Raw genomic sequence first — 27,816 nt, 5'->3', positions numbered from 1 at the left:
TTTTTTTTTTTAATAGAAGGGCTTATACAATTGAGGATAAAGATATATGAAGAACATGGAAATGAAATGAGAAAAGTGTCTGGAGGGAATTCTTTTTATTGAGGAAGAGTGTACATGTCTAAGTTTAAGTATTCGCCTACTTTTCGCTGCCTCCTGTTAACAGGCATAATGAAAACATTGCAACGAGCATATGCATGGAAAACACAGCTAATAAAGCGAGAAATATGGTAAATACATTTCATACAACCTTAAAATAAGTCAAACAATCATACAACAAATTCTGAAGCACTTCTGTGATCTGCAATCTCAAGATGTCCACTGGTCTGAAGCGTTTACAAATTGACACTTTTTTGCAGAAAGATTTTGTATTGGTTAGTAAAACGACAGCCTTAAAATTGTTGGCTTTCAGGTACAGAGGTAACAGAGAGGTATCATCTGAATTCACATCAGAGCTTTTGGAAAAAAAATAAAAATAAATGGCAGCAGTACAAGCATGTGCCTCCTCCAGTGTCCAAAACTCTTTGAGGCTTTGCCATGGCCAAGGAATAAAGCTATGGAGCTCAACAAAGCAGCCAGTCTCCCCAAATACTTGGACACAGTCTGGCATCCTTGCTCTTGTTTACCAATATAATGCTCTGCTAAATATAAAATGAAGCAGAAGAACCTCAACTAACCAAGAGAAGTTCCACACAAGCCTGTCAATATTCACTACACCTGGGAAGTTGTTAAGAAAACAGGAAAATAATTTTAGTTGACTGACCCATAAAGGAAATTTCTAGAAATGCTGCTCTCAAGATGGGAGAGAAGGAAGTTTCCGTAACACACGCTGAGCCCATAGTAGAAATAAAAAGTGTCACAGCAGATTTGTTCACGGATGATATAAGTCAGACTGAAGACACAAACCACAGCAGCTCCAACCTGTTTTCCACGAGAGCTCACTCTGAACAAAGGTCTATTTACAACAGCTTTGAACTGCTTGTGGAAAAGCTACCCCAGATGTTTCAAACGTCACCGTTGCTTCAATTTGCTGTATGCACACTACAGGTCCATTTCTGAAACACCCTGAATAAACGCTGGAGCAAAACAGACACAAAAGTAGCCTGTCTGCAATAGTAAAATCGTGATCCGTGGAAGAGAAGCTTTCGCACACTTCAACATTTGATATTGCTCAGGTACTGTGGATCAATTACCTTCAGCGCAGGAATTTTCAGCTCGAGGTTTTTGCTGGAGCTGCTGTCCCGCCAACATCTGAACAACTTGGCCACATTTTATCCTTTCACCTTGTTATATTCTGAATTTATTTACATACAAAACAAGAGACAGGAGAAAGTTCTCTTACATTAACCGGACAACAGGCACCTCCAGCTTGTAATAAGAACACCTTAAACAAGGCAGCTGCATTTACTTTAGGAGCATATATAAAATTCAGTGTGCCAGTGTCAGAAATGCAAATGTCAGATCATAAGATGCCAATACATTCTGCTGGGCCCTCGACTATTAGGTGCAAAAAAACCCCAAAGCCAAAGAACCAAAAAAACCCCCAAAACTTTTCACCACTTTAGTTCTGTTTAGAATGCTGCACAATGAATAAATTACGTCTTTCTGGGATAGTGCTGCTTTTACTCCTACATCTCAAAGAAATTCCAAGCTAATTAATTAGAGAAAAAAATTACATTGAGCAGGATAATGTTTTAAATGAAAGAAATGACTTAGAAACACCAATCAAAGATAATTTGATGATGATTAGCTGTGCTGAAGTCTAAGTCTTTAAAATTGATAAAAATGTTTTTACACTGGTCTATTCTATGTAATCCATTACCTATGCTATGCTCTGTAGTTCAAGTCTAACAAATGGTATCTGATAATTCAATATTGAAGACTGAAATACTTTCAGTGCACTACTTGCTTTCCTACACCAACATTTCCAATTAAAAAAAAAAAACCAGTAGCAAGTGGATTTGCAATATTCTTCACCGGGAGAACTTTAGTTTACAGGAAATATCATTCAGATTTTCACCTGCTCACCTTCTAAACAATCATGTTTAAATATGGCTGCTGCTTTATTCTGAACAGTCACTATCCCACAAAAGTTACAACCATGGTTTGGTAAGAAATCATTCCCTGTGCTTTCTAACAACTGAGACCTGCCCGAAAGTACATTTCTTCCCGTGCTCTCAGCTGAAGTGACGAGCAAGACGAGCAGATCTATAATCTACACGCAGCTGAACAAAGGAGTGAAGGATGTTCTTGTCCAGATTAGCAAGTTGTTCTCCTGAGCAAACTTGCTTTAAGTTATCCGGGGCTACAACCAGAAGATTGCAAAGCGCATGCAAGGTATCGAAGAGTTGTAACACCAACGCAATCTGTGGTTAAGAGAAAAACAGGGAAAGATATTCAGAGTTTGAGTTGCTTGAACTCTTATGTTCACCTAGATTCTCCAAATGTTTCCTCTCTACAGACGATTTACACCCATCATTCTCTCCTCATGTGTGCGGAAAAATGCCCAGACACACACACGTATACATCTGTAGGGAGACATGCACACGCACAAAGTCATACAAAGAAAACATAATAATGCAAACTCAATACTTCTTCAATAAACACACGTAGCCTGCAAGCAATAAAATGATATCCGGAAACTGCTCTTGAGGACATTATAAAGAACTGCTAGCGTAGTAACAGAATATATAACATGAGTATACGAAATGCTGATGTACAAATAGAAACCAACTATTTTTATGAAGCTGTCTGATTAAAAATAGACTACTGCTACTAATTTCAACCTGGCTGTACATGACCAACCTGTACACACTTACCTTGAAGTCTTTGGCACACTTTCTATATTCTGCCACGTCACAAATAGCCAACATGCCTCCCATGCAGCTGTAGGAATATTGCTGGAGGTGTTCGTAGATGAGTCGATGAAAACGAACTCCAAGTTCCATCAAAACTGTGTCCACATTCTTACCATCCATAGAATTTCTTATCTTTTCCACCTGCTTTCTAACATAGCCACAGACTTTAACACAAGCCTAAAGAAAAAAAGAAAAAAAAAAATTAGGTAACTTTCTAGAAATCCATTCTTCTCAAAGTGGCTTCCACATCATAAGCTGAACATCAGTCATTAAGTCTTTAAACTTCTCCCAACACATCATTGGAATTCATAATTTTCCAATTAATAATTTTCCAACAGTTTTTTATTTGCCACATAAAGATGCAAAAAATGTGAGGAGAAAGATGGATGCAATACAATATTCCATCAAGTTACAGTTGATACCAGTTCGGAAGAGAACAGTTTAATTTGGGCTTTTAATTCAAACAATGATTAAGCAGAGGGAGTATGTAGGGGGAGGATTTGCTTGGTGCAAAATGGTATAGCAAAGTAAATTAATCAAACACACACGTTGTCTAATGCGAGCTTGGTAAGGATGTACCTGATAATGCTTATGAACATTTGAGGCTATAGGATGAGCTGGGACTTAGTTCACTTACATTAGTGTATTGAATCAAAACATTGTTTTCATCTTCTGGTTTAAAATCTGTCTTCTTTTGCTCTGCAGCCAAGATGTGCTTCATCTGTCCAATCATACAATTCAATGTCCTTTAAAGTTACACATACAGATGGGGTTTGGAAAGGAACATTTTAATTGCCTTTATTTTTGTATCTACTTATACGATTCTATGCAAAAGTAAGCGGCATAAAACAATGAGGAGCACCCCCCCAGTCCCTAACATTTGAGTAATCTACAGAAGATAAAATAAATGTTTGCTTTTAGTGTAAGAAGCAAGCGATGCTAGGACATATCAAAGGAAATACTCATTTAACAGACATACACACACACACATGCACTCTTCTGAAGTAGCAATGCAATTCTCTCAAAAAGATAAGCTTGATTTTATATAAGCAGTTAGAAAAAATGAGAATCAGATTAAAAAAACAGCAACCCTAAAAATACTCTTTCCTGCAAGTCCAGCGGTTGGAGCAGAGCACACAGCATGTTGGCGAGCTGGTTTTAATAGGGACACATTAATTGTCAAGTAATCCATTCAAATCCAGCTCTTCAGAGAAACTGGATAGAATTCTTCAATGCCAAGGGAATCAGACAGCAAAGGAAGGGTTCCAAAGAGTTTAGCAGAATTAGATCACATTGCGTATTACTCAGAAGCAAGCACCAGAAAACACTTGAAAATGACGGGGCTGGGTAAGAAAAACCTCTTCCTCCACCAGAGCATGGTATTTCTTTTGTTCCCAGAAATCTAATAGAGTTTTACAGTGTCATTTATTTCTCCCTCACAGGTTTTATCTTTTCAGAACATTATCTAGGGTCAAGACCCTGGTTTACTTTAAGTCCGAACCAAAGGTCAAACAGCAAAGCAAGGCGAGAGGCTCCACACCTCCCTCAGTGCCGACTTTGGCCAAGAACCTCTCATCTCTCCTTTTCTTCCCGCCTCCCCCCCGCCACTCCTTTTTACACAGAATACATACTGAAAGAAAACCAGTTGAAGTAATTTTGTTTGGCTAATAAATCACGTTTACAGAGGCAGATAACAGCTATGAACACTATTCAATAAGTTGCTGTTGGACTTCTTCAGACTGGGTAACATTGAAACCATCCATGTTGAGAAACTTGCTTTTATTTTTAAAGATCATTCCTTTAAGCAAGACAATCAGTTCTCAACAACATCAGCGGCACGTAAGCCAGCACATAAACATTTCACATGTTACATTAATCTCAAAACTAATAGGTCTTTTCTATGCGTCAAAGCACAGATGCTTTTTTGAAGTTTGTGTCCACAAACCTTTGAACAGACCATTTTCCAACAGGGACTTGTTCTCCTAAGTGTTACTATCACTTTTAAGAGACGCATTATTTTACAAAAACAGTTACAGACTATTGTAATGCTGATGACCAAGCTACATCTGTCTATTAATAGATCTAATCTTACAGCTTCAACTGTTCAAATATTTCAAACTTGGTGTTTAAACCTCTAAGGTCACTCCCAGCAGGAGCAGCTAAAATCTCAGTTGTCACTTCCACACCCTCCACCTTTCTTCTTCCACCTACAGAAAATGCAGGTGCACATAAGGTATCCACTCTCTTCTTCATCTCTCTGCAGAAAGTAGCCAGTAGGACACAAATGCAAAGCCTGTTTTTCCTACACTGTTCTCATCCCTCTCCAGTACGGTGCGATCCTTACAAAAACCTCAATATTCATTTCCAGAGTAGCCCTCGTTACCCACAGGATGGCTTATTCCTGTTACTGCAGAGAGAAAACAGGCAAACAAAAGTTCAGGTTACATGTTCTAGGTTGACTAATTCCACCTTGAAATATAGGAATACTACATGCTTTCCAGACCAAAGTAGGGCATCGCACAACAGCTCCGTTTCCTAATGTTAAGCTTGTTGGTTTTTTATTTTCCTCTGCTGTAAAACAGGTATGATTTTAATTTACAATTTTTAAAGCTACTGCTTCATTTTTATTTCGAGAAATGGAAAAAAAAAAAAAGATTAAATGAGTCACTCACAGCCTCCAAGCAAGTCAACGTCAAAATCAAAATTATTCCAGGTCTACAGACTTGCATGACTAGGTCTAATCCATAGCACTGCGCAGATTCGAACAAATCATCTAACCTATTTTTGTCAAACTTTGCTCCTAATGGAAATACTGTAAGTCTTTAACCTATTTCAATCATCACTCCTCCTTTTCCTAAAGTAGAAAAAAGTAGCTTGAGACAGTAAGGTAAAACCGAATTACTGTACTCTTTCAATATCAGCAAATACTTGAAGATCCTCCTAGAAGTACTTGTGGGTCAGAAATCTGCCATGGGAAATAGGACCCTCTAACAAACAAACAAATCTAAATTTCCTATGCACAATAAAGCATACTTACGGATTTTAATAATAATAATAATAACAATAATTATTATTATTATTATAAATGTTGTCTTCAGAAACAACTCATCCTTAAAAGGAAAGCTAACATGCATCACAAAGGAGTTTTATAAAAAATGATGATGAACAGAAGATTTAAATCTCTACTTGCCTATCAATACCCATATCCAGCTTCACTTCCATTTGTTCTATGATGTCCTTTTTCTTCTGAAGGCATTCAGACAGTTTAGGAGAAGAACTGCAACAGTATAAAGGGTTGAGTGTGTGACAGAGCATTAAAATAACACAAATTTGTCTGCTGGGTCTGCTAATTACAACGCGATTCAGGAAATGCTCAACAAAATACAGTACCTGATCAATGGCATCAGATGATCATTGAACTGCTTGTCAAATAAATGGAAAATGGTATTGGCCTGGTGGACAACATCCAAGAAATAAAGGTTTGCGTTCTTTGAATCAGAAGAGGGAATGCCTAAAGCAAAGGTGGTTTCATTAGGATTGTAATGACACGCAGTTCTTATAATTAGCATGATGATTTTTTAAATATGCAGAATTTTTCCATGAATGCTTAAATCACAGGCTTAGAGTTTCAAAAATTTACCATGGTGCCATATATAGAATACTTTCCAGAGCTATAGCAGGTAATAACCATAAGCATAGAAGTATATTGCTTTTAAAGTTTTGAAAGCAAAATGGAGCAGCCAATTTAAATATTTCTTTAGAACACGCGTTTTATGCTTTCACATCGGAAAGGTGGGTTCTGAATATGAAGATTTTAGCTTCTTTAATACAAGCAGTTTTCCTATTTACTGTCACTTTTTAAAATGCACAGGTATACAGACAAGCATGGACTTCTTACAAAACGCAAGACACTGAAAGCCTTAATATAAAAATATTCTCCTGCTGTGGCACGGAGAACAATTAAAAGAGGCAGAGAGTGCTGATGTCCCAGCTTCCATGATACAAATGTGCTTGAAGCCAGCAGCACATTTCTGTCTGTGCATCAATTCCCCAAATGGAAGTTACACTTCAGAAGACATTAAATACCGACTCCCAAACACACTACAATGAATTTCATTTAACCAGTAAATTCTAAACAAGGCCAATCAATAAGGCACAGTGAGGACCCACAAAGATCAGCTGCCCAAAAAGGCCAACAAGATGAAATGCTCAGAAAATATTATACTCACCAGCAAGGCCTGTTTCTAATGCATAATCGATGTGTTCAGTGCATAAGAACTCTACAAGCATAGAAAAAATTCTGAAAGCATTCTTCGGTAAGTCAGATGGATCAGAGAGCTTTAAAGAAGAAAAAAAAATATCCTAAAGGTCAGTTCTACATACATTTAAAAGTTTATCTGATATTGCATAGGGGTTAAGCTTAAAATATAACAAGTATTCCAGAATAATTGGAATTTTGTTCTAATTTAAAAGCATCCATACAGAGAACTATTGAGGAATGAACGAAAAAAAGCCTTCAGCAGTACCAAGTAAACTGAAGCCAAAGCACCACAGGATGTTACAGAAAGGAAAAGTATAAGGAGGTTCTAATAATAATAGTATTACTAAGGGTAGAGATTGATTAATAGTCCTTAAAATGCTTTTTTCCTTTTTCACTGAGCTTCTGCCACCAGCCAGAGACAGAACCCTGGCCAGATGGACCTTCTCGAGCACCCAGGGCAGCTGTTCTTGTATCACTTGGGCAGGAAAAATAATACAGACTGAACCTTGGCTTCATTTATCGCAGTTCAGCTGGAGTCAATGGAGCAGGAAAATTTTTATGAAGTAACGCCCACGTACACACAGAGCATTTGTACCTTCGGGAGCTGTAAGCAACGTGGGATTTTGGACAGTAACCTGTCAGTAAATCCCTTTTCTAAAGAAAAATGTGACAGGGCTCTGGTTTTTAAGGAATTATGGGGAGACTTTATGAGACTTTAAGATTATGATGGCAATTCAAGTTAATTTACGTAAAAACACTCACAAAAATTTCTGCTGTATTTCCCCTGCCCAAAAAAACCCAAACAAAAACCCCAACAATAAAACACCGTTACAGAGGTTTCCGATCACCAAAATATTCCAATATACGGTTACATTCAGAATCAACAACTGATTTTTCCTAAAGCAGTCACGGTTGGGACACACGGTGTATCTGCCCGCATCTGTCACGCAATGTCAATATTACAATTAGTTACCCAGGGACACGTTTAATTTCTTTTGCACAGTGGGTTGTCCTGACCACAAACAAAACCCCAGAGGCGTGTATGATAATGGAGAAGTTATAAACTCACAGTTCTAAAAATCTCCTTACCTGCCAACATTTAGTTTCTACCCAAATACATCCACTTGTTCTTAGAACAAGTATGAAAAAAAATCTGATCCCAACAGGAAAGAAAAAAAAAACAAAAAAACAAAAAACAACAAAACACACACCACAAACTCGTGCACAACTGCAAAAAGTTAGTTTATATAATGAATTTAACAACTGTTTCTAGCAACTACCTTATTGAGAAAAATTATCTGCCTGCTTGTCTTGCAGTCACTGACTTTCTCCACTGAGGTTTTTATCCCAGTGTGTGCAGGTTGCAGCCCTGTATTTGTATTTTGTTATATCTTTGGCCCCTCTAAGTTCATAAAATATTAAAACTTCTAAATATCTGAAATGTTAACTTTTCCTGCACTGAGCTAATTTAGAATGTTAGAGGCATTAAAATTCGTTAGAAATCAGCATGTTTAGTTACTAAAAAATTCCTAGCATTTAAGTTTGCAATTAAATTTCAAGGGGTTTCATTTATACTAAAGTACCAAACACTAATTGACAGGCAGTAAAACCAGCAATTTAATCAGAAGGGAAACACCTTTTTTCTGTTCTTGTTAGACTAAAGCATTTAAAGAACAGTACAGAGTTAACAAGGTGAAACAATGTTAAAGATTATTCCTCACAGCATTTTATTGGTGATATTCGCTAATGCCCAAAGAAATGGCACTTGACACAGGACAACCACCGTTTAACTATTCTCTATATTTTTAAAGCAGGAAAAAGAAATTAAACGAAAGGCTTCTCAAGCCTCAGGTCTAATTTAGTAAGAAAAGCAATGCAGACAATAGGTTTAACTCTCCTCCCTTCTTCCAAAAATAGTATTAAAACCCACAAAATACAACTAGATCCACACTTAAAAAGCAAATCCTTGGACTCCACCATGACCCTGATACAGTGGAAAATACACGAGAGAATTAATTTGTTTAATAATGTCCTTCCTTTCTTCCTATCACACTTTTCATCAAAACTCGAACCTCGCGATTTAACTCCACACAGAAAAATTCCAACACTAATGGAGATCACGGGAAGCAAACTCACCCTGTGACATCTTTCAAAAGCTTGTTTAGTTTCTTGCAAAAGGTTAACCACCACTTCTTGCGACAGAAAAGTTTCTCCATGCGTGTCAATACTTGGCCCCAGCGGTAAGTTTGTACGTTGCCTTATTCTCTCTTTGAGGTCTTGAATACTAGAACAAAGACGTATCACAAGAAGATTTCACCGGGTGGAAATTTTGATACTCAAATTCAACAATGACTTTGGGTATTTTAGTTGTCGACTTCAAAAACAGAACTCAAGACACGGTTTAGGATACGCAAGCATTAAGACAGTCTTGCAAGCTTAACAAAAATTGCCAGTAAATGCAAAACTACCGCGTCTGATCGCGTGGTCAGCTGTGTTGTACCATGGCACTAGCTGCTCCCCATGGGGAATAGGAGTCATTTCAATTGAATCCTGTGGCACTTATGGTCTGTGGACAAAGTTTAGCTTCCATACATTCTGTCATATATTGTATTGATACTTTCAAAGCACTAACGAGAGCTTTCTATCTCTGCCATACCCACGAATCCTCTCATCCTCATCCACTATCTCAGCGGTCCTGATTTAGTCAAGCATGCTCCAACACATTTCCATGCATAAAACAACCCATAAAGTCAGCCACTACGATCAATTTAATTTTCCCCAAGAAAATTAAATTTTCATCTTTGTTTTTTAACTCATTTAACTACTTCGCTGCTGCTGTTCTCTCCAAATCACTTCTCATTCTTGACACACTGAACCCAGTAGCTCTTTGAAAGGTGCAGTATTCTTATCACCTCTGCTTCACACAAGTTTTAATTCTTCCTTTCCCACTTCTCGCTACTCCTTTACTAGAGTTTCTCTACCCTGAGGATAATGAAGTCTTGTTTTACCTTTCTCTAAGTCCATTGCATCTTCTGGGCTCATTAAGAGCTTTCTCACTGACATTGCTATGGTCTTTTCCCCTTCCTAGGTCTTGGGAGGGGACCACAAGACCTGGGCAGGTGAAAAAAAATGTATGCTTTTAGATACACACATATACATGCTTTAGGTACCTTAATTTTGCTTCAGTCCTTTTGTGGATCTGGATCCTAAGTTGAAACATAGGTTTAACTGGTATTTTTCATTTCCCATGAGCATATAAATACCATGCATCACCTTTCACATGTACTGAGAGCAAGACACTTTTTTAGCAGAAGTTAACAAAGTGACGGCAAATTCTAAAAAGCTGTAGGTCGTTTTAGACGCCTGCTCTTTTGCAGTTCATCATCTGACATGGCAAACACTATGTTTCTCCCCTTACCGCCCCCCTTCCGTTTCAAAAGTAGGAAACTTCACATAAGAAACTTACCCTCCGGTGCCAATGGACCTCTTCTGGTGGTTTTTGGAATCATAATAGCGTTGCAGAATCATAGCACTCCGACTTTTCAAATAACCAATTTCCACCTCAATGTAATTCTCCAAGTAGGAAATGAAAATGGATTTGATAAGCTTAGACAAGAAAGTCTGCTTATCAGTACCCAAGTTAAACTCCATCAATTTGCTTGACAGATTAGTAGTTCTTTATGCAAAAGAAACAAAGAAAGGGAGAGGAGGAAAAGGTTGAATTTGTATGAATTACAGTATTACATGTTTGTAAAGCACATAGCACAATAGAATCCTGATTGCGATTATGACTTCTAGCAGCTTTACATTTAAGTCAAGAATTTTGCATAATTTGTGTTCAATTCTATATGGTACAATTGCAATAAATGAGTCGCCGGTGAGATGCAGAGGACTGGCTTTTGCACACTTTTAAAATTACTCTCAAAGATCACTATACTAAACACTTGCCATGAAAAATAATAATTTTAAATTTTCTTCAGGAAAGCAAGCACTGTCAAAGTTAATGTCCATTAAAAAATTTCAATTTTTATGAGAAGTTTACACTTGGCTTCTCTTCCCACGTCTTGATAATAAATCAGTGTATTACAAGAGAATATCTACAACAATAATTTCATCATCAATATATAAATACCTTGTATATAGATCATAGAGGTTCTTAAGATACTGTTCTGCATCTGATTTCCTGTGTTCCTCCAGCTGGTCCCTCACATAACTCTGTAAAATTTGGGTACATCTGTTAGAAGATTAACTAGCAACCACAGATCATACTCATGATTTGCTAGATTATATGCAAATTACTGCAAAGCGTACATCTTATTTAAGGTAATTCTTATATTCTTTGGTTTTAAATCTCTAATTTACAGATCTATAGAGTTAAATGCATCTCTTAGAAGAAAATTACTTAGTAATACAAAGCAGTAGTGTGTGAAGCAAAGACAAAAGACAGATTGGTTCGAAAATATGCTTGACCAACAATCACGAAATCCCCTCTTTTTAAGAATAAAAAACACCAGGGGCCTAGGGGCATTTCTGCAGATGACAGTAAGCAAAGGAGACACTTACATATTTGCTTCTCGTAACACATACACAAAGCAGATACAAGCCTTCTTGTCATTGACTATTTGGACAAATATTATTTACCACACAATTCTAAGTCGAACCCGACACACAAATTTGGGGTTGAAACACAAGCTCAATCTCTACACCATAAAGAGAATTATGTCTACAGAGATAGTGCATTTTGCAACAAATAGTCACGTTGTTGACTTTACGCACTTAAGTGTCTGTATTTGCAGGATGGGAAACTTAATATATTCAACTATTCCAGACTTTCACATAAATACTGCATTAGCTGCGAGACCGTATTCACAACATAAACTATTTTCGCTTGTTCAATGCTGACTTTACACATGAAACTCAATTCCAAGGATGAACAATTAAATGTGAAACTTCCTGACATATTTCTGGTAGGGGGCATTCAGAGGAAATTAAATATGCACATGACATCTTGTGAATTAGCTAATGAACACATTGATTCCCTTATAATTTTACATATAGAATTTGAGTATTTTCAGTCGCACTGTGTTCAGAGTACAAGCAGCTTTATTTGATATAGGCTCGATTATCTGTCTGAATTGTTACAGAGCAATCAGCTGTGATTCCACACCCTCATCCAAGATCACAAATATTGTAAATTCTCATTAATTGTTACTACTAGGTACAATACTTTTTTAATGAAAAGTTTCCTCAATGAACTTCAACGTGTTAAAATCTAAAATATACCTGAAGTTTAACTTCAAAGATATTTTGAATGAGTTTGGCTAGCACAGTCTCTGGATTGCTAAAGACTTCTCCAACTTGCTTGTTCACTCGTTGGCAGAGGACAGCTGCATCTTCAAAGACGTCATTCCTCAGGAATGCACCCTAGGGTTTCAGAAGCACATTTTGTAATATATTTAGAACCTATATGATAAATAAATCAACACTCAAAGAGATACATATAAACCAAAATGCATTTACCTCTTGACACTGTTTTATGTACACGTCAACGCAATGGGAATAGCCCTATGGAAGGAGCAAAACAACTCTGTATTAAAGCAGGTTCTCTGTGCTTTCATTATAGAATGAAATCAAGGAAAAACAATCCCTGTGAAAAAGTTACTGCAAAAAAAAATAGATTCATCAAAAGTGTAGACTCTTTCAAACTCATTTTTGTCACAAACCTAACCTAATGTCACTTTTCACCACTCTAGGTGGATACAGACCACAAGTTTCAACACTCTCTCAAGCATGGAAGTCAGTTCACACACATACAAGAAAATATTATTTTGGAATAGTCTCTACTGACACCACCTCCAATCCCCCATCATCTGCCTCTTTTATTCCCCTACACTTGATTTCAGATGGAACATCTCAGTATTTTTAAAGTTATTCACATTATCTGGTGTGGTGGCTGTGCCCATGCAAACATGTTCACTTAAAACAACCACTTAGTGTATCATGGGTTGTTTTATTTATGTATTTAAATTGAAACCCTCAGTTTTTACCTTAAAATGAAGCAAAACTGCTGCTACTTCTCTCATTCTGGAGATTTCGCCTCTCCGCTGTGCGCTGGTAAACTCTTGAATTAGCTGGCACTCTAAATCATGGTACTTACCTGGAAAGGGGATAACAACAAAAATCCATCAGGCTACGTAATGCAAGCACCGACCAAAACTGTAACACCGACAGTATTGCGTACTTCTTTAATCATATTTAACAACTCAAATATAGGAACACCGACTGAACAGGACTGATAACTTACTTGCTATCTTTGATTTTACTTCAGAAAACCTGTTAACAACAAAAAAATACCATGATTAAATTCAAATCCGCATCACAAGAAGAATCACAGCCATCCTAGATCATGAATAACAGCCACTCTGCTTAAAAATGAAAACGTGTAACACAAAGACGACAGAAAAGTTACACGCTTCAGATCCATAAAAACCTACAAGCATCTAATTCAAATCTAGCACTAAGTCAGCACAGCAAAATTATCCCATTAAAAGCCTGCTAAGCAGTTTAGGATGTGTATGTAAAGATGATCCTACAACATGAGTGCACGAACATAAGTTTGAGAATAGAAGAGAGAAATAAGCACACAATCCATCTTAAAGGCTACATGAAACACTAAGTAAAGCACCAAAAAAGTAGACAAGGGAAGCATGAGAAAATTATAGTTATGTGAAGATTTTTTTTTTTCCAAAGAAGTTCAGATAGAATTGTACCTGTCAAAAGGCAGTTCTTGTGCAATCAAATGCAGTTTCTGAATAATATCAGCTGCCTCTTTAATCTGTTAAGAGTAAAACATGACAGAATTAGCAAAGAAGGTCTGATTGTGGGCTATTCCTTTCCTCCCCCTCCAATTTTCATACGTGCAGTTGATGTACCCATGGAAGAAATCACCCACTTAAAGTCCCTGTATGTACTTTTGTGATGCTTAAAGTCTTGGGGTTTGTTTTTGTTTTAGTTTGTTTGGTTTGATTTTGTGTGTGGGTGGGGTTGGTTGGTTTGTTTTTGTTGTTGGTTTGTGTGGGGTTTTGTTTGTTTGTTTTTTAACATAAAATTACACAGTCAAAAGATGATAAAAAGTCTTTAGTTACGTGTTTACATGGAGCTTGTCTGTGTAGGTGTCTGAGCTACCTGGACAAATAGCTCATCGCCACACTGTGCCAACCAAAGATTCCTCAGGGCTGATTAGATCAGAATGTAACTAAAGCAAGCTCAGGAAAATTTGCACCCTCCCATTTGGAAATCAAATATATAACCATAACACAGAGCTGGCTGAACAGCAACATTATAAGGGATTAGGCTAAAAGTCTTATTGACTCACACCCCAGCAGAAGAAATCTCTGCTGAACTCAGAAGTGAAATGGTTAGCAACCCTTGCAGACATGGCTGGGAAATTCTTTGCAATTGATGGAACTGGCCGTATCCAAAAAAGTCAAAACAGTGCTGGCCATGAAGAGGAGAGGAAGGGGAGAAACAGGATCAAAGCAGAGCATAGTTGGGAGTACGACACATTCTCCCAAGGAAGGAGAAACGGAAACTCTATTAGAAATTATGAACTCTGCGGTCCAAAGCAAAAATCAAGATGGAAGTATAGTTAATCATGCGTCTACAAAATATGAATAGTCGCACAAATACAAAAGTTAGCAAATAAAGTTAACGCAGCCTGCAAATCTCTGCTCTGTCCTGGCCAGTAAAACCTTGTATTGTTTGTGGGGTTTTTTTGTGGTGGTTTTTTTTGGGTTTTTTTTCCACAACCAATCAGCATGGGAAGTGCACCCAAGTACCAATTAGTGACTGTTTCACCGGCCTGACAAACTATAGAAAACGTCGTCACTTTTGAAAATGTGGGGAACATGGCTGGTTGCAACTGAAGTTCAGTGGATTAAAGTGAACAGTGTTGACCGGCCCACACCAGACACAGCTCTGGGATGGTTTTCCAGGCTTTTTGACGCCATCTGGGTGGCTGGCGGACACCCCCAAGGGCACGATGGAAGCTCCAGCTACAACATTCAAGCAAAACCTTTACAAGTTGACCCAAGGGAGAACACGCAGTTGATCTTGTTCTTCTGTTGGTCGTGTTCCAGGGAACGGCAGCGAGAGGAAAGGAAGAAATGAATTTCTATCCTCCCGCCACTTGGAGCAGGTTGGCATTGAAACTTTTCAAGAACAGAACAAGACACATAGGTCAGAATACAGAGCACAGGTTGGTTGCTCAGCAAAAATAGGGGCTATCGTAAAGTATCTCCATTCTGCTTATTAAGAGCAGCTTATGTTTTGAACAATAGCCTCATTAGTCAAAACCAGCTACATATGCTCCTCAAATAAATCCAATGAAACAGCAGTTACTTCTATTAGCTTACAGCAACCTTAATACCTACCAATTGTGATCAATACTGATGTCATTAGTCTATATATCAGAAGTTATTCACTGATTTACAGAAAATAAACAATAAACAAAACTGCAACATTTTCTTAGTCTCCTCTTCACACAATAGCTGTTAAGTAACTTTGATTTTATTGAATTCAGGGCCTTTTCTTCTGCACATCAGAAGACATGACAAATCAATTCTCCATGGTTTCTGCTTAAATCCGGACATATTTCATTTCTAATTGAATAGGGCTTCTGTAAACTATTAAATGAAAATAAATATAGATTCTGGAAAATACAAATAAAGGCTATAACATGGAAAAAAAAAAAACCAGGAAAATCATGGACAAGTAATGACAATTTTAACACAAAACATTTTTATGAACAAGCTAAAAGGCATAATCAAATAATGTTGAGTAGAGAGAATGAATGGGGAAAAGGATGAAATAATAATAGCAAACACAAGACAATGCTGTTGCATGATAAACAACTGAGCTGCTATACCATTTTGATAGTTTAATTGTTTTAACTGGAGTGGATTTGCTCACTTCAAGACTCGTACAGGAAAGGGACTCATTAGCTGGCAGTGCCAAGGAAATGGTGAGGATTCAGAGGATAAAGACAATACATAGAATAGGACAAGACAGCAAGGAAAACCTTTACAGAGATGATAAGTTAGAGATTGCTCAGTACAGCTAGGAGAAAGAAATGTGGTAAGCAACAATTTGAGTGTAGGAAAACAAGGAATCCAACCAATTTTAAGAACTGACACAGCAAAAAATATTAATTCCCTAGGAAATAACTGCATGATAATTCCTTCCTTGACTCTGCTTTCACAGTATCCCCTGCCTTCAACGTCTCAAAGAAAAACCCACACTTGTGAGGGATGCCGTAGGACATAAAAATCATAACATCCTCCAAAATGCTATCTAAAAATCCACATCAGATTGAAGACTCTGACAAAGCATTAAGGTTTTTACATCTAAGAATATTTGTTACTATCTCATACTTTAGAACTATCTGTAGTTCAAAGATGCATGAAGATGTGATAGCACGTCTCAGTAGGTTCTTTTATAAACACTACTTCTACTTACTATTTAAACTAGGAGGCAAAAAGTTAGAGAACAGTACTAACCCTCCCTGACTGAAATTAATCTCCAAGATAACTTGCATCCAGAAAATCTTGTTTGTGTTCCCACATAATTCCTCTGCAGATTGGCACAAGACTTCTGACCTATATTATGTTCGTCTTCCTCCAAATTTGCTGCATGTCTTACTATTCTTTAGGGTGTATGAAGATTCATTTGTTTACCAATTTCCAGGTTTACCCTACTTATCTACCAGATTTTTCAGATCCTTCAACAGAAGGTATTATGAAACTTTAAGTTATACGTGAAAGTTTAATTCCATATGAGACTTCAGCAGACAACACAGAATTCTCTTCAACTTATGCTTTGTTATTTATCATGTTGCCATTAAATATTTTTTAAACATATGTTTTATTTCTACTTAGGGGAAAAAAAAAAAAAAGAAAAACTTAATGCGGATCTGGAAAAGGCTGTCCATAGAAGATCTTTTGTTATGTGAAATCTTTCTGTTTTCCTTGGAAGTCAGAGAAGTTTTTATGTGCTCCCTCTTTGATTAGGGCAAACTATCAACTGGCAATTACCATAGATCCAAAGACCATCAATCGAAAGTCACTATGCAACTGACTTCTTGGGAATACAACTAACTGAAACGATTAGTTTTTTCATTTCCCTGACAGATACCTTCAGCTCAGTAGAGAGGGAATGACTATTAACCTATTCTCGGTTCCTTTATGAGCTGCATTTCAAGCACATATTTTTTGCTGAATGTGCAAACCAAGTTTCTACTGTTTCCACATACTGGAATTTTTTTCCTGACTACAACCACACCACTGCACAGAATCGGAGGAGAGTGGAAAGATTCTTCAGGACACACCTCAAACCCCCCAAAACAAAACAAAAAACAAACACAACACAACAGCAAAATCCCCACAAAACAAAAAACAAACAAAACCCCTACAACAAAGCTAAACACAAACAAATAAAAAAGCAACGACAAAAAACCCCACAACACTTTAGTGTTCTTTCAAACTGCAAAGGGAAATATAATATGTGTCCTTTCACTTACAGCTGAACACTTTTCCTTCAATATATTTCTATTAGCCACATCACTCAGATTACATTTGCTCCATGAACATACTCTTGAAGCAGAAGGAAAACAAAATGCTTCCACGTTTCTTTGAAGTTTCCCTGCCTGGTTCCTCTAAATTCAGAGGGTGGAGACATAACCACAGGACTATACAAAGCCCAAAGGCATGCTGTGACAAAAAGGTATCCAAGGCCAGTGGACTGACCCAACAGAGTAAAGTTTCACAAAGAAGTTGTATTCAGAAATGTTCTGCATTACAGGGTGGATCAGAGGCAAGGGCTTCAAAGGAAAAAAGCAGATATTGTATGTACTCTAAAGTTTCCTTCCCAGCATTTCTCAAATCTCCGATAATTTCATAAAATTAAAAATGCCAACATTGCCACATTAAGCATCACAGAATACAAATGCTTTATCAGCGATCTGCAGCCTAGCGTTGTTAATTTCCATTTCAGAACAATGAAACCTTAACAAGTCAGACACTCACCGGTTTGAAGCCTGACCATGGTAAGTTGTGGTAGCAGCTTGTAATTAGGGCAGTACTGCTTATTGCTTTGAACTGCTTTCATCCCGCTGACAGCTCTTACCTTTTCAGAGTTTGTAAAAACATCAGACTTCAGCTCTCCATCCAGAAACTCATTAAAGTATTTCATCAGCTTCTGAGCCTCCACGGCCCGTTGCCGTGGCGTGTTTACCCCCTCCAGTTGGTCACCAAGGTGACAGACCTTAGTTGCTACATAGCTGATGTGCTCATCTAGTTCTTGGAAATGTTGGAAGGCAACCTGGGAGAACAGAGACACAGAACTCACGATTTCCATTTACTGTGCTTTAGGAAACACCAGAGTTACTTCAGTAAAAAGCGCAACAAATGCGGGCACCAGCTTTCCAGGTGCTGTATCTCAGAACTACAGAACTACTCAGAACCACTAATTAAGTATACACAACTGCTTAAGGTTTACTGTCTTCCTTTTAACTATTGTGAAGAGTTTCAGAACAGCTACCGCTCGTTAACGGGACATGTAGATAAGCCCCCTTTGACAGGGGAAACTGTTTTCCATCAAACTCTATTTTTATCTCAAACAGTAGCACGCTGTACCAAGAAATGTGAATAGACCATATGATGCTTTTAAAACTTGCACAGCTTAGCACTGACTATAGTCTTTAGATTTTACCTGGTTGCTTTTCTGCAGCTCTTGTACTTTCTTGGCAAATTCCTTTGCTTCCTTCTGGCATTGCTGTTCTAGTTTCTCCACCTTCCTCTGAATCCTTTCATCCATTACCTGTAATTCTTGGATATGATTTACAAATTCTTCCAATAATCTGATTTAAAATAAAATACAGTAAAGCAGACTTTAGTTTGAAATACATTGTCTTCTGCAGAGAGCTTAAAAAAACCTCAAAGAAAAAAGAACTTGCCTGCGAGGCTGATATAATCATGTCTAACTTACAAATGTTATTTTGTTTTAAACTACGTCACCCTAGTTGTGTAGAAGTCTATGCCTACGTAAAAACTATGTGACCATGTACACGGTAAGCTGGGGGAGAGGGGAAAACCTAAATAGCAATCATTCAAGAACATGCCTTTACCACAGGTACAAAAATCCCTATATACCCATCTTTCCTAAATAAGTCTCAACAGGGCAAAGAGAGCTGAGGCCACTACATCCCTTCAATGCAAAGGCTATAACAGGAAAATATTTTCTACTGTCCTGTAGATGTTACTGTAAACTTGTAAATCAGCATCCCATTAACAGGCAATGAATACAATCACGTAGTCTCATGATGTTGCTTTGGTTATAACCACATTGTTTCCTGACTTCACTTTTTCTATAACATACACCACGCTAAGGTTTTTCTCCTGTCCTTTCCCATCACTTTGATTTTTCTTGCACGTTCACATTTTACTCCTTGGGACAAACACAGTAAGTACATCAGAATGCTTTCTTAAATTTCCTCGATTCTTTTCCATTCCATTCTCAAGATCTCTCTCTCATTCCTGTTTTGATCCATTCTGTCCCATTCCAGTCATCTTTTCAGCTTATACTTTTCTAAACATCGCAGTCACTGATGCTCAGGGAATGGATTATTCCCACATCCTCCATGGCGATAAAACTCATGCCAATAACTGAAAACATATGAAAGATCTGAGAACTCTGCTGTCCAGGTTTAATGCCAAAGGACAGAAAATGGGAATCCCTTCTAGGGAGCTATTTCTAGACCGCTCAGGAATCTGCATTTTCACATATAATCTGTTCAGAAGGTATACTGGGAACATGAAACCCTTCCCACGTGTACATTTATACAATCCTAAAATTACATTTGGCCCTCTGGAGGCAACCACCAGGCTGATGTGGCCCATGGTGAAAGTGAGTTTGACACCCGTGATCTAGAGCTTTCTCCAAGCAAGACCTAAATGATACTAATGTGATTCTCTTTAATTGCGTGGAGGATCACTGAATTTCAGTTTTAACTTCTGCTGCTAAAATGACTGGCTTTCCCTGCTGCTTGGAGCACGTCAACTACCTTTTGCTCACTCTATTGGTCTAAAAACCTATTTCAAGTAGTATCTTTACAACAGCAAGTGGCTTAAAGGCACAACTTATTAAAGAAAACTGGATTGGGACAGATGTTTATATCTTCTTTCCTCTAGTTCCTGCTTGCCAGAAGTCCAAGAGTAAGCACGTTACATTAGATTCCACAGAAGACTACAAGGAACAGACTTTAGTTTAAAGAAGTATTTTTAAAATAAAATGCAAACAGTAGTAAGTGACACAAAGCATACTTTCAAACAAAAGGCTAGGGAAGTGCAGATAGTTTCTATGCATTTTATCAAGCTGATTCAGTTCAGTTTACGGTTTGTTTTTTAAAAAGGCATCGTGCCAGCTCGGCACTTACCATAGTATTCAATATAGTGAGAGAGGAAAGAATGCTCAAGTAGAAGAGGTAGCTCTTAGTCAGGTGTCTTGGAACAGAACGAAAGAATCAAACATTCTTTCTACCAAAAAAAAGCATCACCTTCTAAAAACAAAAAAGAAAAAGCATACACCAAAAGGTCTGTTACTTTTTGATATTAATCTTGGCTCCCTACACAATACTACAAGATCCCACAAGAAAAATATTTACTCTTGCAGGATCCTCCCACTTGTCTTGAGAAATAACTTCTGTGATGCACTTTGGTAACACAAGCAAACCAGCAGAAATATAGAGAGTAGGTTAAACTGAGTTGCTATTGGTACAAACCATTAATTAAAGTATATAATGTAGAGTAAGAGCTACAGGAAGCAATGTTGTGTATTTCCAGGCTTCTTCCCGCTTAAATCATGTGTAAAGCTCTGCATAGAACACAGGCCTCAGATTGAATGTCAAGGGCTCAGCATCTTGCTAGAACTCCAACAATATCCTCCCCTCCTGTTGCTCACCTCCAAAGAGCCAGACGGCTCCAAAAGGAATGTCCTTTGACCGCGATAATGAAGCTTTTTCATATTTGCTTTTGAATAACACCAGCTCATCTATGAAGTCAGTAATTCCTAAACTTCTCAAGGGTTCTAGCTCAGGTTACTAGAAACAATCTCAATCTGGAATAAGATTATATGGACAAGCAGTCAATAAGGAACAGCTGTTGCACTTTGAATTTATACCATCATAATCTAAATTAACATTCAGGTATCTAAACTTCTTGTTGACTCTGCTAGCTCAACAGCATTCCAATAACTATAACAGGAAGAAGGTCAAGCTCATCTCTCTAAGTTATCATCACATGAAAAATGAAAACACTTGAGTTAATTACGCCTCTAGAAAGACTACCAATACTGGTACGAAAGCTACAAAGTAGCACCATTTGAGAGAGTCACTCCTTCCAAAACAAAAGAAGATCCAAAGGTTTGGAGTACAGAAGCTTTAGTTGATCACTGCCACCTAAAACAGTGCATCTGAGTTACCAAAGCACCATCCACTGCTGGCCCGGTAACCAGAGAGCTGGCTTCTTAGGCTGAGCACAACCAAGCCAGCAAACAAGTGCAGGACAAACAAGAGAAGGTCCTGCACCACCTCCTCCTCCTCCTCCCCTGCTTCCCCTACTCTACGCTTGCTCCTTTCTATACCCACATTCCTTCTCAACACCTGCTCAGAGAGACACAACCTCTTTCCTTTGCACCTGCTCCCAGGCTCTTCCAGTCCCCCAAAATTGCTAATCCATCTAGAAAAAACAAAACAAAAACAAACAAACAAACAAAATTATTTCTTTCTCATCAGGTTAGTTTTCTGACATTTTAGCGAGTTAGATTAGCTTATCATGGGATCACATGCCTAGAGCTTGTTCAAGATGAACCATCACAGTGTGTAGCCAAGAGCAAAAGGGGCACAAGCCCATCTCCATTGGGCAGCAGACTTTGGTTTAGACTATACAAATTCAGTTTAAAATCATCTAAGTCAACATTGCCATGTTCCTGCCCTTCTTCCCATCCTATTTGTTTGTGCCTTTTATTTGAGCCAGGACTGTAAGCCACTGGGTCTTAAAACAAGCCAGCTCAGGGAGCTAAACTAGCAAGAAACTCATTAAATTGACTTAACTATCATAGCACTGAAGCCTCATATTATGCTTTAATCCAGCAACTCTAGTGCTTTGAAACATTCATGTCTGACAAAGACAAGCAACGTCAATTCTCCTTCATTCAAAAGGTCTAAATCAGAAAGTGACTTTCCCTACTCTTGTTACTGACTAATTGGTTCTGAATAATTGGCTCATGGTCACAAATTCTAGCAATTCTCCCAAATGAAAACCTCCTTGGACACACACCAACGCTACATACAGGCTTTTTGTTATACGTGTAATAAAACAGTACAATTAGAGATACATTCACTTTGACCATTATGCAATTTCATTTTACCTTTTCGGATCAAAAGCTTCTCCACCTCTGGAACCTCCTCCAGGTGTTCTCCATGCCAGGCGTTCAATGTATTCATCCGCCACAAAAGGCTCCTAGCCACAGAATAAAAACTCCTTACAATGTGCCACAGCAGGTCAGTCCTTAAGCAGCTGCTTACACATCATTTTGAAAGCATTCAGAAGCTTTACTACAATCGAGAGCAAGTACAGTGTTGACAATTACCCCGTCACCTCTTATGTTTACATATTTAATACAGAGAACTTTGTTCTTAATGTGGTGGGTTTGAACATCTAGTCTAGATATTGCCAGACAAGTAGCAAAGAAATTGCTGCGGGTCTATGAAGAGCTGGCTCTAAATTACCCATCCTTATTTCCAGGTGACCTTACACTTGTCATTACAAAGTGTCCCAACCGTGCAGCAGCTACACTGATGTGAGATATTCCATCACAAATCACACAGGAGAACTGATCTGCCTAAAAAATTCCGTCACAAATTAAGTTTTCTTTGCAGTTGCTCAGCTCTCTGATGAAGTTCACAACACGGCATCACAAGCAGAACTGACCAAGGCGGCAAAAACAGCGCGAGATTAGCACTGGACACTATGCAACATCAAACCGCAGCTGCAGAAACAAAGCAGATAAAAACGAAAAAGAACCCATCAAAACAAGCATAAAAACAGATGAAACTGACTTTCCCAAGAAAGAAAAACAGGGCATGAGTGATGCTAAAAAACACAAGGTTACTGAAGTTTCATAATATTTGCTGGATCTTCCATAAATATACTGCACAATGGTAAACAGTTAAGATTATTTTTCCACCCAATAGCGTTTTCTGAAGGCAGAGACCTCATAATAAAGCCAAGAGCTCCTATTTTAGTTGGCCTAATATTTAAGCCAACTCAAACATTTCTTCACATAGTTAATATTAAATACCCCAAACACAGTCTACCACCTATCCTTTAAAAAACAACAATTTATCACTTCAGCTTCATTGGTAATGAATACACAAAGTATTCTCACAGCCACCAGGATTTCAGGGAAAACTTAACAACTCCACGTAGCAACGGTTTTAACCATGAAACAAAACCCGACACAGAGCTGGGAGCGGCTCTGGTTAACAGCGGCATTTACCACAATTCATTTGTGATCATGAAACGTGAACGTGCCACCAACGTGCTTTTGATAAAGCTTGGTTTAAAAAAAGAAAAGTAATAAAAAGTAAACAGACCTCCACAGGTATCAAATCTGTTCTTGTATCAATAGGTCTAAGACACTGCCAGAAGTAACAGGGAGGGGAAAATCAGCATTATGGTATTAATCACTAAAAACAAGGGTTGGAAAGAAAATATTGCTAGTTCAAGATTTGTCATTCCTCAAAAACACATTATGCCCTATCGTGTCAGGTCCAGCTATTAAACAGAAATATAAAAGTTTTTTAAATATACTTCGCAACAGGTCGAATCCTGCCAGACAGGACAAAGTTTCACCCTTTCAAGAGATGACCCGGTCACTCCTCATTCAAAAACTGACCAGAGTAACTGGTTTTGCTCACCCTCTGTGGTTAAGCTTGAAAAATAACTGGATGATACCACGTACAAACAATTTCACTACAAGTCACTCATCTCTAACCCACTTCTTCCTGATACACAAAGTTAAGTTTCCTTTGCAGGAATCCTTTCCAACAAAAGTTACAATGCAGTGTTGTCATATCAAGTGTAAATTCTCTCCTTATGTCACCTTTACATCTAAATATTTGGGAACGAGCCATTCAATACAGTAACATTCCCTTCAGGGGAACCCTCCAGCTTCCCAATTGCCTTATGGCTCTTCTCAGCATTTCTCCTTTGTATGAAAATCACAACCGCAATCCTTCCCCAGATACACACACAATTACCTTGATTTTTTTTTTTCTTTTTTTTGGCAAAACAACATTGACAGAGTTTTTCTGCAAGCTTATCAAAGCCTCCTCTCCTCAGGAAATCTGATATACACTCCCTAGACTCTCAAAAAAAAAAAAATTATAATGCCAATCATGGTCTATCCATTATGCCTCTATACTCCTCTAAAGCTCCCTCAAGTGTGTGGGTACACAGAGTACCTGCCGATCCCTCCTCTGCATCCCAAAAACTAGCTGGGCACATGGCAAAAAACGCCAAAAAGCTTGGTGCCACCCAACCAGGGTGACTTTAGGAATCGCCACGAGACCAAACTGAACTGGGAACAGCCCAGTCCTCTCTGCTGTCCTTCCAAAGACGTCAGCACTCACATGTGTCCCCCTCTTCTGCAACGCTCATCCTGTCTCCCAGTCTGCCTCTGTCCTTCTGCAACATCTGCTGTTCTGCAAAAATTATAAACTTGCATTTTGGTTTAATTATTTGACACAGCAAAGAGCATTCATTAGTTTACTTAGACCTAAATGATGGCAGAATCACTGCTATATGCAGATGTAGTAACTCTTTAAAGGGGCATAACCTGGAAAGTACCTGCTTTTTTCAAGGACACTTACATAGGAGATCTGTTTTTCAGTTTTTTAAACGTATAAACCCTGTTCAGTATCACTTAAGAAATAGTAACTGTGGGGATACTATTATGTGTAGAATACTGACCAAGAAGAGGGGAAAAAAACCCAAAAACCCAAGCTTTTTCTTCCAAATTTTCACAAAGGGTGTGCTAAAAATAATTCACTTGATTTATAAAGAATAAATTAAGTTCAACAGTGTTTTTTAAGACATAACTTCACACGTTCCACTGCAAATCCAAAACTTTTTAGGTTTGTATATCTAATCTTCCATGAACATTGGCTCTTTTTAATGCTATCTTGATAACAGGGTTACCTACAGCTGACCACCTAATTCCTATCTTAAGTCTCCTATCCAGTTCTGCAGAAAATGCTGGAAATCAGCTATTACAAATGTCATTTGCAAGTCCTTTGCCTGTTATCAGATGAGCCCAAATAATCAATTTCTTCACAGCTTTGAACTTCCCTCTAGCTCTAGACGAATTAACGGGATCTCATCCATTCAGCCAATACTACCAATTTAATAAGAGATAGGCCTGAAGTGGATGATAACCTGGTTTGATCTGGTCTGTATAAATGAAACCAAACTGGACCGAGCCACATTAAAATCCGGTTTAGAAGCAATCGTTGTTAAATTACACTTCGAGTTATATGAGGGAGAATTCAGTCCACGTTGGGTCCATTTTCAGCGCAGATCCTTCTACACAACATCACATAACTACCCTGAAAATGACTTTGAAATACACTTTCATGAGAACGCTTCAGGCAAATACTACCCTCAGTAGGCAGCTCAGGCTTACTCCCATAATAAAAACACGTTTTCATGTTCTAACCCTTCATGGCAGTGACTTCAAACTAACAGAGTAAGCAACATTAATTTAGTGAATATCAACAAAACCTCTCTTGCTTTGGAGTTAAAGAGGAGTGAAAGCAGGAGAGGAAGAAATATTGGTTTCCAGATTGGAAAATATAATTCCAAGCCCCATCTCTGGGCAAAGGTCTCACCTACTTTGCAAATACATGTTTATTGCTGTTGCAAAATGGAACAAGCTGTTGCATGGCCCAAAGCAGCCCAAACATACAGTTTCATTTCCACATCCAAATTATCTCACATTCGACATCCCACAAAGAACAGAACTGCATTGTCATCACGTCGAGAAATCAACACAGTCCTAGGATGGCTAGAGAAGCATAGAGAGGGCTCAAAACCTGGCACCGAGCTACTTTGTGTATAATACATTAGTCTTGCTATTTTTTTAAACCATGCAAGCCAAAAGATGCCAGTCATAACACTCATGTGTCACAACAGCGATTCATAAATAAAATTGCACACAATGCATTGATATAAACCTCGGGGAAAGGATCTTCCAGAGAAACAGGAAGACCTTTCCTGCAGGCTGGGCAAAACATGTCCCATTGTGAACACACCAAATGAACAACCGGCTCCTGAGTGACTCAGAGAGCAAACACAGGGTACCCGATAGCAATACCACATCCCCACGCACCGGCAAGTGGGGCAAACACTTTCTGTTAATCACAGGTCGCATCATGAAAGCCTGTGGTCCACTCCAGGGGAGAAGAATTTCCCAGACTCTTCCTAGAGAATCATAGAATCACTTTGGTTGGAAGAGACCCTTAAGATCATCGAGTCCAACCCAACTCTAGCACTAACCCATGTCCCTAAGAGCCTCATCTCCACGTCTGTTCAACCTCTCCACAGACGGTGACTCCACCACTGCCCTGGGCAGCCTGTTCCAATGCCCGACAGCACTTTCCACGAAGAAATGTTTCCTGACATCCAATCTATATTCCTGCCCTGCTCATGCATGGCCCTGGGCAAGTTACTCGGCTTTTTTGCGCCTCTGTTCCACTGCAGCTAAAGGGAGGGCAGAGTTATTTCCTTACTTTAGAGAAGCAGAAGCTGCACTGCCACACCAGGCGCTGAGGTCAAGCGAGTATGTGCCTTGAGGAGAACAGGAGTCACGTTATCTGCTTGTTGGTGGGGCCTGGCCTGGCCTGGCCTGTCACCCTGCCCAAAGCAGCACCCATTTGCTGCAGAGCCCCGGGGAAGGAGACCCAGGCACAAAAGGGACCGAAAACCCGCTGGCCTGAGGGAAGGAGAGGGACTGCAGCCCTCCCGGGGCAGCCCCCCTCGGCCCCCCGCACCGACGCCCCGTTCCCTCAGCTCCCTCATTGCGCCGCTCGTCCCCCTGCACACCCTCACCCCGGGCGGGAGGGCCCGTTTCCCTCCCCGCCCGAGCAGGAGCTCGTCCGGGGGCGGACGGCGAGGCCGCCGCATCCCCTCAGAGCGCCGGCCGGCCGCAAAACCGCCTCCCACCCCCCGGCAGCCCCGGCGCCGCTCGCACCCACCTCGAAGAGCTCGGCTGTGGTGGCCATGGCCACAGGGAGGGCGGCGAGGCTCCTCAGCGGCCCGCTACCGCCTCCCCACCGCGGCCGCCCATTGTGTCCCGCCGCCCCGCCAGCAGCAGCAGCAGCAGCCGCCGCGGCACCGCCTCCGCCCGCCGGAAATGGGCCTGCGCCGGGCGGCCGGGCCGGGGAGGGGCCGGCAGCTGCGCGCCGAGGCGGCCGCTCTCAGCGCCGGCACCGCCGCGGGGCTGCGGCTGCTCATGGCGGCGTCGGGCTCCTCCCCAGGTACCGGCGGGCGTGTGGAGACCGGGGCGGGGGACACCGGCCGGGCTGAG

The 27,816-nt window shown here is 39.4% G+C and overlaps 1 protein-coding gene across 2 annotated transcripts; it reads right to left on the bottom strand.

The window, feature by feature from the left end:
• Positions 1-27,641, bottom strand: EXOC5 (exocyst complex component 5). 2 transcript variants are annotated; one of them, XM_065636566.1, is made up of 19 exons: positions 27,485-27,641; positions 22,597-22,688; positions 18,883-19,030; positions 18,298-18,492; positions 13,887-13,951; positions 13,421-13,449; positions 13,164-13,273; positions 12,637-12,681; positions 12,400-12,540; positions 11,249-11,331; positions 10,583-10,792; positions 10,287-10,322; positions 9,253-9,400; positions 7,085-7,193; positions 6,246-6,366; positions 6,046-6,132; positions 3,493-3,601; positions 2,817-3,032; positions 1-2,363 (listed from the first exon to the last, which is right to left on the bottom strand). In XM_065636566.1, the coding sequence occupies exons 1-19, from the start codon at positions 27,509-27,511 to the stop codon at positions 2,175-2,177; spliced, it is 2,160 nt and encodes a 719-aa protein (XP_065492638.1). In that variant the 5' UTR covers positions 27,512-27,641; the 3' UTR covers positions 1-2,174. The 2 variants fall into 2 exon arrangements, with proteins under 2 accessions (XP_065492638.1, XP_065492640.1); XM_065636568.1 differs by lacking the exon at positions 10,287-10,322.
• Between the last annotated feature and the right edge of the window lie 175 nt (positions 27,642-27,816).

Source organism: Caloenas nicobarica, chromosome 5 (genome assembly GCF_036013445.1).
Source record: "Caloenas nicobarica isolate bCalNic1 chromosome 5, bCalNic1.hap1, whole genome shotgun sequence".
Classification (NCBI taxonomy): Eukaryota; Metazoa; Chordata; class Aves; order Columbiformes; family Columbidae; genus Caloenas; species Caloenas nicobarica.
The sequence above is the reverse complement of the archived record's forward strand: the minus strand, read 5'-3'. Positions and strand labels throughout refer to the sequence as shown.